The sequence below is a fragment of the Manis javanica genome, chromosome 7, assembly GCF_040802235.1.
Source record: "Manis javanica isolate MJ-LG chromosome 7, MJ_LKY, whole genome shotgun sequence".
Classification (NCBI taxonomy): domain Eukaryota; kingdom Metazoa; phylum Chordata; class Mammalia; order Pholidota; family Manidae; genus Manis; species Manis javanica.
This window is the reverse complement of record NC_133162.1, coordinates 121393566-121407287: the sequence shown is the minus strand read 5'-3', so window position 1 is coordinate 121407287 and position 13722 is coordinate 121393566. Positions and strand designations below refer to the sequence as shown.

General features: G+C 36.8%; 1 protein-coding gene across 2 annotated transcripts in view; it reads right to left on the bottom strand.

Annotated features, from left to right (window-relative positions):
• ARL6IP6 (ARF like GTPase 6 interacting protein 6) overlaps positions 1-13722 on the bottom strand; it is a 42443-nt gene that overhangs the window by 3550 nt on the left and 25171 nt on the right. Inside the window, exon 4 of one of the 2 annotated variants that reach the window (XM_017674464.3) lies at positions 11490-12314. The exons of the other annotated variant lie outside the window; for it this stretch is intronic. Within the exon in view, the coding sequence (XP_017529953.1) occupies positions 12221-12314 (94 nt within the window). The 3' untranslated portion in view covers positions 11490-12220. Of the gene's footprint in view, positions 1-11489; positions 12315-13722 lie in introns of those variants that run through there. 2 annotated transcript variants of the gene reach the window in all.

Here is a 13722-nt window from a genome sequence, read left to right as displayed (position 1 = left end):
TAAAATAAGTTTGCTCTTTTTTTCACTGACCCTATTTCTGAGACACTTCTACAAAGTAAAAATTCAGTTCTTACTGGGAAACAGAGAAACAGGAACTATTAATGATTTTAATTTACAAAATATACTCCCATGATTCCTTTTGTTTCTATAGACTTCTACCTGCATTAGGCTAGGTATAAAAATTTGTTTATCAAGAAAGGGTTTTAAGAAACCTTTTCTGAGATTCTAATAGGTCCTTCAATTTAATACAATTTATTCTATTAATTTTATAAAATGTTTCTTTTTGGATGCTTACCTAATACTTAAAAGCATTATTCTCATTTTAATTGTTTCTCCAAACCAGAATACAAATGTAAATTTGCTCAATCTGAAAGTACAATCTTACATAAAAACTGATACAGAAAAAATGTCCTGCCCTCTATATTTTATATCAACAGGAACTTGTAACATCCAACATTGTAAGCACTAGTTGTGCACAATACAAAATGGACAATTATACTCTCATTACACTTTTAGATTCAGCATTCTGACTTTCATCTTAACTGGATTTGTACAGCACTAAGAATTATAACTAATTGTAACTTGCCTAGATGTTGTAATCACTTCCTCAGTATCTAGCTAAAACACAGATATATAAAGCTCTACTTTTTGAAATATAAAGTATGCTCACAGAAATTTAAATGGTAGTTCAAAAAAAAAGAGGCTCGACTTTCAGCAGCAAAGCCTGCAGAAGTTTTGGGGGAGTCAGGATTTTGTTTTTAATTTTGAACCGCTCTTAGGAATTCCTTCCTGGTCTATTCCCTGATACATTACATTGAACTGAATATCCAGGTTCATTCTGGAGCTGACCTAAAGCTATCAAGTGACTGGTCTTGAAGTCTTCTCTAAAGAGAAGGAAAATGACTGTTCAGCAAGTCCAGGGTGGACCCATCTTGGCAGTTAATTCCATGTAAGCAAGTGTAAAACAATGTCGATTTCTGGGAATAGAGGGAGGAACAAGGAATATAATGCTGCAGGAGGTAGCAAGGAAACAGTGTTACATTTTGTTGGAAAAAGGCTACTAGGGTAAATGTCAACTATTTGCATCCAGTATTGTGGTCTCTCCTAATGGTAACCCACAACAACTCTGAGCTACTTTACAGAAAATCCCCCTTCCCCTGCACAAGATTAATTGTATCTCTGAAGCTTTCTATAGGCATACCTCATTTTATTGTGCTTCACAGATACTGCATTTTTACAAATGGAAGGTTTGTGGCAACATGCACTGAGCAAGTCTATTGCTGCCATTTTCCTAACAGCATTTGCTCACTTCATGTTTCTGTGACACACTGTTACTCACCTAATATTCCAAACTTTTTTATTATTAGTGCATTTGTTATGGTGATTTATGATCAGTGATCTTTGATGTTACTATTGTAATGGTTTTGGGATGCCATGAATTGCACCCATGTAAGGCAGTGAACTTAATGGATAAATGTGTATTCTGACTGTTCCACCTATTGACTGTTCCCCCATCTCTCTCCCTCTTCTTGGGCCTCCCTACTCCCTGAGACACAACAGTATTGAAATTAGGCCAATTAGCAACCGTGCAATGGCCTCTAAGTGTTCAAGTGAAAGGAAGAGTCACATGTCTCTCACTTTCAATCAAAAGCTAGAAATGATTAAGCTTAGTTAGGAAGGCATGTCAACAGCTGAGGCAGGCAGAAAGCTAGGCCTCCTATGCCAGTTATCCAAGCTGAGAATGCAAAGTCCTTGAAGGAAATGAAAAGGGCTACTCCAGTGAACACACAAATGATAAAAAAGCAAAACAGCCTTATTGCTGATACAAAGGAAGTTTTAGTGGTCTGGATAGATCAAACCAGCCACAATTCCTTAAGCCAAACCCTAATACACAGCAAGGCCCTAACTCTCTTCAGTTGTTTGGAAGTTGAAAGTGAGGACTATAGAAGACAATCTGAAGCTAGCAGAGGTTGGTTCATGGGGTTTAAGGAAAGAAGCCATCTCCATAATATAAAAGTACAAGGTTAAGGAGCAGGAGCTGATGTTGAAGCTACAGCAAGTTATTCAGAACATCTAGCTAACATAATTAATGAAGGTGGCTACACTAAACAACAGGTTTTCAATATAGACAAAACAGCCTTCTATCAGTAGATGCCATCTAACACTTTCATAGCTAGAGAAGTGAATGCCTAGCTTGAAAGGACAAGCTGACTCTCTTGTTAGGGGCTAATGCAGTTGGTGAGTTGCAGTTGAAGTCAAAGATCACTGACCATTCAGAAAATCCTTGGATCCTTAAGAATTATGCCATATCTACTCTCCCTGTGCTTTATAAATGGAACAAGATAGCCTGGATGACAGCACATCTGTTGTACAACATGCCTTACTTACTATTTTAAGTAAGTGAAAAACTACTGTTCAGAAAAAAAAAAAAACCCTTTCAAAATATGACTACTCATTGCCAATTTACCGGGTCACCCAAGAGCACTAATGGAGATGTACAGTGAGATTAATGTTGTTCTCATGCTTTAGATAACATCCATGGCTCAAGGAGTAATTTCTACTTCCAAGTCTTACTATTTAAGAAATACATTTTCTAAGGCTACAACTTCCAAAGATAGTGATTCCTCTGAAGGATCTGGGCAAATTGACTGAAAACCTTCTGTAAAGGATTCACCATTGTAGGTGCTATTAAGAACATTTGTGATTTATGGGAGACGGGGGAGGTCAAGAGATCATCAGGAGTTTGGAAGAAGCCGATACCCACCCTCCTGGAGGACTTTGAGGAGCTCACGACTTCAGGGGAGGAAGTGACTGCAGATGTGGGGGGAACAGCAAGAGAACTAGAAATAGAAATGTTGCCTGAATATGTGGTGGAATTGCTTCAATCTTATGACAAAACTTGAATGGATGAGGAGTTGCTTCTTAGGGATGAACAAAGACAGTGGTTTCTTGAAATAGCATCTACTGGTGAAGATGCCATGAATTTTGTTGAAATGACAACAAACCATTTAGAATATGACATAAACTTATTTGATAAAGCAGGCAGGGTTTGGAGGACTGACTCCAATTTTGAAAGTTGTTCTGTGCCTAAAATGCTATTAAACAGCATCACATGCTAGAGAAATTGTTTATGATAGGAGAAACTGATCAATGTGGCAATCTTCACTGTTGTCAAGAAATTGAAACAGCCCTCCCAACCTTCAGAAACCTCCACACTGACAGCCAGCAGCTATCAACATTGAGGCAAGACCCTCCACCAGCAAAAAATTACAACTCACTGAAAGTTCAGATGATGGTTAGCAGTTTTTAGAAATAAAGTATTAAATTAAGGTATGTACATTTTGAGGTATGTACCTTTAAGATATAATGCTATTGCACTTAATAAACTACAGTATATAATGTAAATAAAACTTTTACATGCACTGGGAAACCAAAAAATGAAGCCTTGCTTTAGTGCTATACTCACTTTATTGTGGTGGTCTGGAATTGATCCTTGAACACTTCTTGAGGTAACCTTGTAGCTTCAAAACTGCAGCATTCATCATTCAAGGTTTTGTACACCTATACTAAAGTTACCCAGATCTTTGGCCCATATCAATATATTAGATATATCTGTGCATCTGTATAAAGTGTGTAAGTTTGCAATGCACTGAGGAATTCTTTTCTTCAAAAACTACCATTTATGACTCTAAGGATCTGTTGTTATTTTTATGTACTGGGAATTTGCACATGCCCATTTTAATTCATTTCCTTTTATACACCACTAGTGACTAGCCCCACAAACACATACACTTAAGCTTAAACTTTGTAAACTGAGGACTTTGCTCAATTTTGGTCCATCTTTCCAGAAGATATTTAAAAAGTTTCTGACTTACTGAGTAGCAGAGGCCATAACTCTAGTTCAAAATAAATTTGTTTCTAATACTTTCTTGGTGGTGCCTTATGTACACATTTGCATTTTTTTCTCATAATGTTACCACCTTGTCAACTGTCAGACACCTCTCATTTTTCTGCCCACTTGTATGTCTTTCTAAGATAGTCTTGCAGTTTTTTCAAAATCCAACATCTAGCAGAGTTTAGAGTCATTGTAAATTTGGATGTTTTATTGCACATGGCTTTTTCAGATTATAAGTAAAAATATCATCTGGTGTTATCTAAGCACTAATGTTTGATGAACCATCTCATATTGCTGGATCCTTCTTTACTCAGAAAAGTGACCTGTAGTTTTGTATAATTTAGATCTTTATCTCATTGACTCAATACTTAAGACTGCAATGGAGGCTGGTTCTGATATATTGACTTAAGAATATCTGAATAAATAACATTCTGATTATCCTTTAATTACACCACATATCTGCTCAGCCCAATGGCACTGCAAATAGTCAGATCTAAAGGAAACCTAAGGATACATTTTATTTTAAAAATCACAATTATATGTTCCTATTACCTTTCTTTGTTATTTCTGAAATAAATTCAGTATTATATAAAAAGATATTTGTACTAGTGTAGGGAACATTGTATTTGTCAAAGTAAGTTTTCTTAATTTATATGAATTTGTAAGATACACAAGATCTGAAGACATTTCTTCCAAAATTATTTTTCATTTTTCTTTATACCATTTTGTAATTCTATGCAGATTGGTTTAATAAATGTCATAAACAATTACTGAACACCTGTGTATAAGCGTTAGCCTAAGATTGTGTATTTAAAAAAGAGTTTAAAGACTCTTTAGGAAGATGAATCATTATAAAAAATTAAGGTTGGATAGCATATGATAATTTTTCTAGTTAGCACTAAAAGAAATTAGTCCAGGTGGCAGAAATCATGGTGGAACAATGTTTTTTCAAGCTTTGTGGACAGGTAGTGGTGAAAAGTTGATATATGACGAATGATGAATTCTTAGCGATTTTAAACAGCAGAATCTAGTTTTAGCTGGTTAAGAAGAAAATTTTATTATAAGGTTAGGGAGTAGCTAACAAAATTGAAGGAATGGCCAGAAAACCAGAATTATAAAATGACAGAAACCATGGAAAGCTTGGTAGCAGAGATTACAGCTGAAGTTGCTCCAAAACAGCCTGGTTAGGATTTTATCACTGCCCTAATCACTGCTGGACACAGAATGGCACAACTATAAATGAAGTCTTAGCTTTCTACAAGTTGGGATGCCATTCATTCACAACTCAAAACTCAGGCAGGAGCATCAGCTGGTGGCATCAAGGTTACATACTACCAACTGATTTGGGAAAAAGAAAATACCTATTCTGTTAGCCTTTTCTAAAACAATGTGAAGCCTTGCCTCCTACAAACACTCACATAACAAGGAATTTTCCCAAAGCAAAAATGGATTTTGGGGTTGAGCAGTCAGTAAATGACAAAATACCCACTAGAGTCCAGTCCTTTACACATACCCACTACTTTCCAGTTACACTTCAAATATTTATCTCACCTAACACAGTACAATCATTCTCACATCCAATTTGAGAATACAGCAACCCTTTCTCACAGGAAGACAATCAAAAGTCTCATAGGTTACTACGTCCAGGATCTCAGGGAATGTCCACTCCTCCCCAGTTCTAGAGTAATCCCCTCACAATATTCTGCAATCTATACACTATAGTTAGCAAATATCAAAAACTCTACATACAATAATGGGAGAGAGAGAGGGGAAAAAAATTAAAGGAAATTCATTCAAATACACATTAGAGAAAAGACAGAAATACAGGTAGAGGCTATAACTCTTTGTTTTTGGTCACAAGACCCTACTAGTATTTATGGCGGATTTTGTCCAATATCTGTACCATGTTTCCTTTCAGCTGGAACTCTTAACAGGCATAGGTTTTATTTTTATTTTTAGTTCAGTGGGGTGACCAAAACCTCATTCCTCAAGGACTTGGGCCTGAGTCCCTGCCTTTGTAAAGCTGTGGTACTATTCCACTAACTTAATATGAGAGTCTGTAACAAGGGAGCAAAGTGGGGCCTATACTCCCAGGATTTTGCCCATACTCCCCCCAGCTCCCATTGCTTATCAGCAACTCAATTTTCCCTTGGCAGATTATTAATCACTCCAGTCAGTACTTTGACACCCATTTTGCTTGTGTGTCCAGTGCTTTAAGAACTTGAAATGGCCAAATGTGGTCTCAGCTTCCAATTCAACAATAGTATTGTGGAAGCACTTCCCCTTAGTAAAACAGGCAGTATCTGGAGATGGGATGAAAACGTTTTGTGAAATTCTTTTTTGTGAACTGAATTCTTTGACCAGGATAAAGTGTGTGGAATTTTTACAAGGCCAGAGTAATGACTGGTGTCTGTAACAGACCTTGCCAGGCAGAGGTCCACAGGGTGACACAGAGACAAGTCTCAGGCTAATAACTTTCCTTTTAAGAATCAGCTCATTCTATTTGGCCTTTTGGAGAATGAACACCTTACCTTATCTTGAAACTCCAGGTAACCTTAACCCCAGCTGTCCATTCTGAACAGGATTCACCTAGACATGACTGTAGTAGATAAGGCTTCCTCAATCTTGACACTATTGACAATTTGCCCCAGATTATTTTCTACTGGAGACCTATCCTAGGCATTGTAGATGTCTAGCAGCATCCTTGGCCTCTATCTACTAGTTGTAACATCCCCAGTTGTGACAATCTAAAAGGTCTCTAAATATTGCTATTTAATAAATTATTACATTTTGCTCCCACCCAGGAGGCAAAATTTCTGTTGAGAACTACTGACACAGGTGCACCTTTGAATTCCATCATACGTTAAGCGCCACCAGCCTTAAAGGCCGAGTAAGTTGTATGATCACATTCCCGGTATGCTTTCTCCTGTCATGATGCCTCTTTTCATTCAGCGAACAACTATGGCCTCATGAGTTCCCCGTGTATTAATGCCCGATACAGGAAAAAAATTCAAGCTTGACTTACAGGTGATTCTGTGTACTACATAACTACCAACCAAAAAATGAGGTGGTGGGGGACATATAAAATCCATCTGCGCATGGGAGCAAAGGATAGAGGAAAAACCTCCTGGGGAGAACTTCAAGCAATTTGTATTGCTGTCTCCCTGGCCTGAAGAGATATGGCATGAAGTAAGGATTATGCATATTCATGGAGAGTGAAGTCGAAGTTTAGCTGGATTGTCAAGGACTTGGAAAAGGATTAGTGCCAATTTGAGAGAGATTGGGAAGGAGTGTATAGATGGGTCTCTTAAAATGGATCTAGAACGTGAGACTATTTCTGAGCTACGTTAACGCTCACAGCAAAGCCCTCACTGTGAAAAAGCCTCTGAATAATCCAGTAGACAAAACAACCTATTTTGGAAATGTTAGTCTCCTTTTGTCAAGCCAGTGCTCAGTGGTAAAATGGCAAGGGTGGGGTATACAGGTAGAATTTAAGCTTTCCTGGTTACCACGGCTGCCTCTCCTCCCCCACCTTCTGTCTGCCAGGAGCACTTTTTGCAATATTGTATCATGGGCATCAGCCAGCTACCTGGGGGCCAACTAACTGCATTAGAGAAAGGGTAACATTTAACCAGTTTCATCCTCAGTAGTAGACATATTAAGGCATGAGATTTGCTTTTCTTGTCTGTGATACTTCTGGCAGCACCACCATTTATGAATTTTCAAAATAATTTATCTATTATCACGAATTCCCACACATTGTTCTAGCCAAGGAACTTACTACACGGAAGAGGTAAGATGATGTGCTTAATTCCTGTTAACACCTTTCTTATGTACCTATAATCAGCTGCTGTATCTGATTATTGGAATAATCTGAAGACTTACTTATGAAGACAACAGAGACATTTAAAGTTAACTTCTTTCTGGATACAGTGTGTATTTTTAGCCAAGTAATTTTTGACGTTGTTTCTCCCACTTCTGATTACATGGGTCCAAGAACTAAGAGGCCTCTCCCTATCACACCCAATTTCCCATTCATTAAGTTTTTGCTTTTTGTTCCTCTGACTCTGGACTCTTGTTTTTGAAGGTTTTAGTACTTAAGGAGTTCAAGAAATTAGCTCAAAAGAATTGGCAGTTCTAACTGCCATAAGGTAATTTTAGATTCTTTATGCCAGTAGGTAATCAGGCAAAAAAAAGAGGGTTGCCATGTTAGATGGGGTGTTTTAACCTTATAATACAGTTGCTGCCACACAGTGAAAGCAAGGAAGAGTATAGAGGGAAAACTGAAGATTCTCTGGGATGGGTTCTGGCACAACCATATATGGAGGCAAAGAACCAACACAAGCTTACATCTGCAAATCAGGCCACTCTATTAGGGAAGAAACCTAATTTGCCAAAACAGTAGCCAAAACAGTTAAAAGGAAAGATACAGAGGAAGGCAAGCCTCATGACCAGGCACATAAGAAAGATACTAACTTCTACCTATGTTTTCTTGCTGTTATGTAATAGGTATTTTAACAAATTTCTCATCATTTTCCTGTTGTAACTATTAAAATGACTATTTAGTGTAACTTGCAGAATATCAACAGGAGAATGTGGCATACTAGAAGAATGGGCATAATTCTTCAGGACCAGCAAGGTCTGGCCTTGGCATTGGATGTACTAAGCAACAGCTGCCTTGTCAGACATGAGTACTCTGGGATGTTAAGTATGAAAGGAATAATATGTGTGTGGAAACTGAAAAGTCAAGAGTAAACAGTAATGGGTATTTGTCTTTTCTGGCTGCCTCATATTCTTTCACCCATCCCAAAGAATTTCAGATGCTGCCGTCAGTTCCAGTAGCCAAAAGGAGTTAGTTTCTTGGCCAACTGGGCACTCTCTCCAAGGACTCTGAACCTTGAGCTTATCTTGCAAGGAGTAAGAAAAAATGACGGGAAAGATTCATTCTATCATCCTGACCAGGCTGTTCCCACTACCAAACAGTTCCTTTACTTCCTCTTCTTTTACTTTCCTGGTTCCTGCCCACCTGTTCTGAGAGCCACAGATATCCTTCCAATAAATTCCTTTAAGTTAGTAAGATAGTTTTTGTTGTTTGCAATATAGGGCCCTGATTATAATCAAGAAAATGGGCAAAAATGGAAAAAATAAACATATAGAAAATCTCCTTTAGAATTTGTTTTACCAGAAATCTATCTTGATCTTTTCAGAGAACCCACTTTCGGTATTCAGTATTTATGGATGGCATGTTTGTGTCCCCTCTTCCCCATTCATTTGTTGAAACTCTTAATGCCCAATAGGATGGCATCAGGGGGTGGAGCATTTGGGAGGTGATTAGGTTGAGGGTGGAGCTCTCACCATGCAATCACTCTCCCTGTCCCTAAGAGGAAGAGAGCTAGTCTTTTATTTCTCTACATTGAGTGAGGATACAATGAGGAGATGGGAGACCAGGAAGAGGGAATTCATTGGAACCCAACCATGCTGGCAAACTGATCTTGGACTTCCAGCCTTCAAAACTGTTAAGACATACATTGGTTGTTTATAAGCTACCCAGTCTGTGGTAACTTGTTATAGCAGCTGAGCGAAGACAGATATTCTACCATTTTGGCATTGTTCTCCATTGATTGTATCCTTATCTTATATATTTACAATCTGTTTTGGGGGGCTTTACTGTGCTTTTTCTAACTTTTGATTTGCATTCTTAGTTTATTTTTCAATCTTCCTTTTGTCCTAATAAATGTATCTGAAGTTATAAATTTCCTTTACACCATGTTTTATCTAGGTTCCATAAACATGTAGCGTTTTCACTGAGTTTAAGTATTTTAAGTATTATTCTTCCACTTTACAGATAAGGAACCTGAGAAACACTGTTATTAAAATAAAGGTACTGCATTTAACACTAAAAGACTCATATCTTGATAACTGAAGTAACACTCTGGTAATAGTAGCCAGAATTGACTTTAGGAACATAATAAATTCCTGATGAAACAGAAAGTAGATTACTAATTCCAAAACTCCTTTAGTCCCTGAGATTAATCATTAGCCACAGGCACACTTATAGCCTGTGTATCCTTCACAAGTAACCAAATGGAATGTAAGCTGCACATAAAGAGATGACATTTTCTGAGTCAATCTCTTAATAGAGAAGATTTTTAGCTGTTAGGTAAACTCATCTTGACTCCTTTTGTTGAAAATGACAAAAAAAAGCTATAGGAACATCAAAGGCCAAGAGAGAAATGCATTGGCTCATGCAATAAAATTTCCAGAATGGCAGGGTCACCACTGGGCTTCAGGGATTACAGGAATGTCACTAGCAGTACTTGTGTCAGCCTTATTCTTTCCCACTGAACTTGGCTGAACTCTGGGAGCCAGCATCTCCTAGGCCTGTATCTTCCCAGCTTAATTTACCTGAATTTGAAGCTTAAAAATCCTGCACAGGGACAGACCTAATTTGAGTCATGTCTCTATTACTGTTGCAATCACTGTGGCCAGGAAAAATGAGAAACCAGGATTGGCCCAACTTTGGTGAGGTACTTACCCTTAGTCAATTACTCTGCAATGGAAGTAGGATGGCTTATTTTGGATCCTAGACTTGAGAGGAGAGTAATTTCCCAAGAAAGAGGAGTGCTAGTCTAGAAGAAATAGGGTTCCAGAAGAAATTTCTTACAGACATATATCTAAATGTATGCATAATATATCAACATATAGAGGGTTTACTGTAACAGTTTTCTTAGTCATAAAACAATCTAGAAGAAGGTATTCAAATTTGAGGGGAGAGGACTTAGTGGGGTGGAGAGAAGAAAAACTGTCATTTGCACAATCCTGTGCAGTGAAAGAGCCCTTCAGAGCCAAGGAGGGGGAGAGTAGTGTGGAGAAGAAGGCAAGGAGTGAAAATGATTCGTTATACCCACTACTCTGGAAGGAATATTGAAGCCATAGGTTTGTATATATGTATGTCATGTGTATCTAAACCTAATCACACACACTACTAAACACTTCAAATAATTTGAACTGCAGGAGCATTTGTCATTTCCAACAGGTTTCTGAATAGTAAAAAAAAGCTAAGGTTTTGTGACTTAAGTCATTTACTCAGTCACAAAACTCAGCAGATAAGAGGAACACACTGCAAATATTCACTCCCCATTTACCTGAATAAGCAGATGCACTGCACAGTGCTCCCCTAATGTAAGTTTTCCTATAGCTGGGAAAATAGCATTTTAAATAGCCCATCATTCTAAAATTGAAGTGACTTTTTAAACAGGCATTTAGAAGTGGGAGCAACTACGAAAACAAAAATACCAGAATTATAAAAGAACATTTAAATAGGAAAATTATGAATCTATATATAAAAAATTACACACATATATACACCCTTTATCAAAACACCTTTTGTTCTGTTAACTAAATTTTTCAGACTAAAAATGAAGCATTTCTAAATATAAAAATTCTAGATGTTTATTAAAAACAAAATAGTATCAGTTGTGTTGAAATAACCACATATACACCAAGATATTGTGGAAACTGTGGAAACAAATAGTGAGCAGCTTCAAATTTCTCAGTATTTTAATGGCTTAAACAATTTATCTTTTGCCAGTCCTTTTTTGTTAAAAATAAGTTTATTTAATTTTAAGCTCAGGTCAATGTATTTTTGTTTTTTAAAAGACAAAATACTTATTAAAAATGATAGGTATTAGGTTTGCACCAGCTAAAAAATAACATTTACACATTTGTCTGGATGTAACAATTTTTAAAACATACAAATTCAATATGTAGTAGGAAAATATGTAAGAAAACAAGGAACTATGCCCCATTAAAAAATATAAAAGCACCTTCTACTGACTCGGTGAATCTTGAAAATTATTATGATTTAACAGTAACTTCTATAAAATGTCAAAGTAGTAGGCATTGTTTGCTTTGCTTTCCTAATGTAATGAATAAATATCTATTTCAATTAAACAGTAATATCAGTATCTCCTAGCAAAAATGTATTATATACACAGAAAGATACTCATTGTCCTGTATTCAAGTTTTTGAGCTTGATTTCCATTAAAGCACCTCCTGCAACTTGTAAGGACAACACACACAAAATTAAAAAGATGAGGTAAACATATTATGCTTTAAAGAAATTTCTTGAAACTTAATATTCAGGTATTCCCAATTTCTACAATAATGCTTAAGAAGGTCCTCCATGACGATGATATGACACATTTATGAACCACATAATGAACAGCAGGTTTCTCGGTCTTCTGAGTAGGTAATGATGCTCTTCCCTGTTATTACAAAGCAATTATGACTAAGTTTTGTTAAGAATATTGCTTCAGTGTGGGTTTACATGAGGCACCATGCTACAGTAAGAGCAGCTACAATGCCATTCAAAATTGCCATGCTATAGCCCATGTGGAAAGAATGTCCGGTCAGTTTCCTGGGGGGTAGGGAAACAAATGAAAAAAGAAAAATGTAATTTGTTACAGCAGAAATACCATCAGTTTTTATTGAAAATGCTTACAACCTGGAATTATTCCCCAAATGTTTTACACATTAAAACACAAGCTAAAAAAGAGTATTAGACATCTGTAGGATTAGTAATCGATCTTAAGGTCTCTGTCAAAAACTGTTGTGGACATCAGATACAATTTTTCACTTTCATTAATTAGAGCAAAATGCTCAGGTTGATCCCTATACTTCTTAATTGTGCTTCATAGTCACTGTGTGTACGAAAACCTAATTCAAAGGTATAACTTTTGTTACATTACAAGCATGTTCTTTCATTAAGTAGCATTATGTTTCCTGCTCTCTTGTTCTCACTTAGAACTTTAAATGTATATTATTTTAAGTATTTGTTCTGTTTGTATGTAAAGGATTACATGAAGGAAATCTACTTGTCCATATGTGAGTCATAAATCAGACTGTGTTTTATACTTATTTCAGTTTTCAACCTAATAGGTTAAATGAAGTGGCTTTCAATGCATTTCCAAGTATCAACAAAGACACATGATGTTTTTGCTTATGATTACTATGAGTGCTGACTAGCTTACATGCATAGATCTTCCCTGACATTTGTTCCCCCTATCTTACAGCAATTTTCACTTATTTTTCTACATTATCTTTCTTTAAATTCCTCCTACTAGCTCTGTAGCAAGAAAACTCTCTGCTTATCCTTGTAAGGAGAAGACATGCTAAAAAGAATAGAGGGTAGTGTCCATGGTGTCAGAGGTAGAACAGAATCTTCTCATGGGAACAATCCAAGCTGAGGACATAGTGTACCAACAGTACTAAGGGCTGAAAGTCTTAAGTAATAAGGGCCCTGAACTGAGAGGTCATCATGCCCATACCTGATCCTCCTCTCCTAAGGACAGGTCAAAGCCAGGGAGGTACTAAGATCTGAATTAACACTAAAGAGCACCTTATCATAAAGATTCCAGTCCCCTGAGATCTGTGGCAGAGTGAAGAAGATAACACCTGAAGAACAATCCCTGTGCATGTACCTGAGACTACTAGAGGCCCTGATGTTTCCTGATGGTCTCCTGTTCTGGTCCACAGGAGTTATTATTTACTCTCTCCACTCAACCTTACTCACCTAGGGACTAGTTTAAGATGCCTCTCATGTGCTATTTAGAGTCAATCTACCTAGCTCTATTACCTATTATATGGTAAAGTAAAATAGGTACATGACTTTGACCCTTAAAAAAGAGAAATTCCTCAAACATACACTGATAATTGAACAGAAGCCTTATAATAAAATTAGACTATTAGCATTATCATTCATGTAAAAAACACTAATGAACTATGAACACTTAAATTCATACTAATGAAATGAAGTTTATGATGGA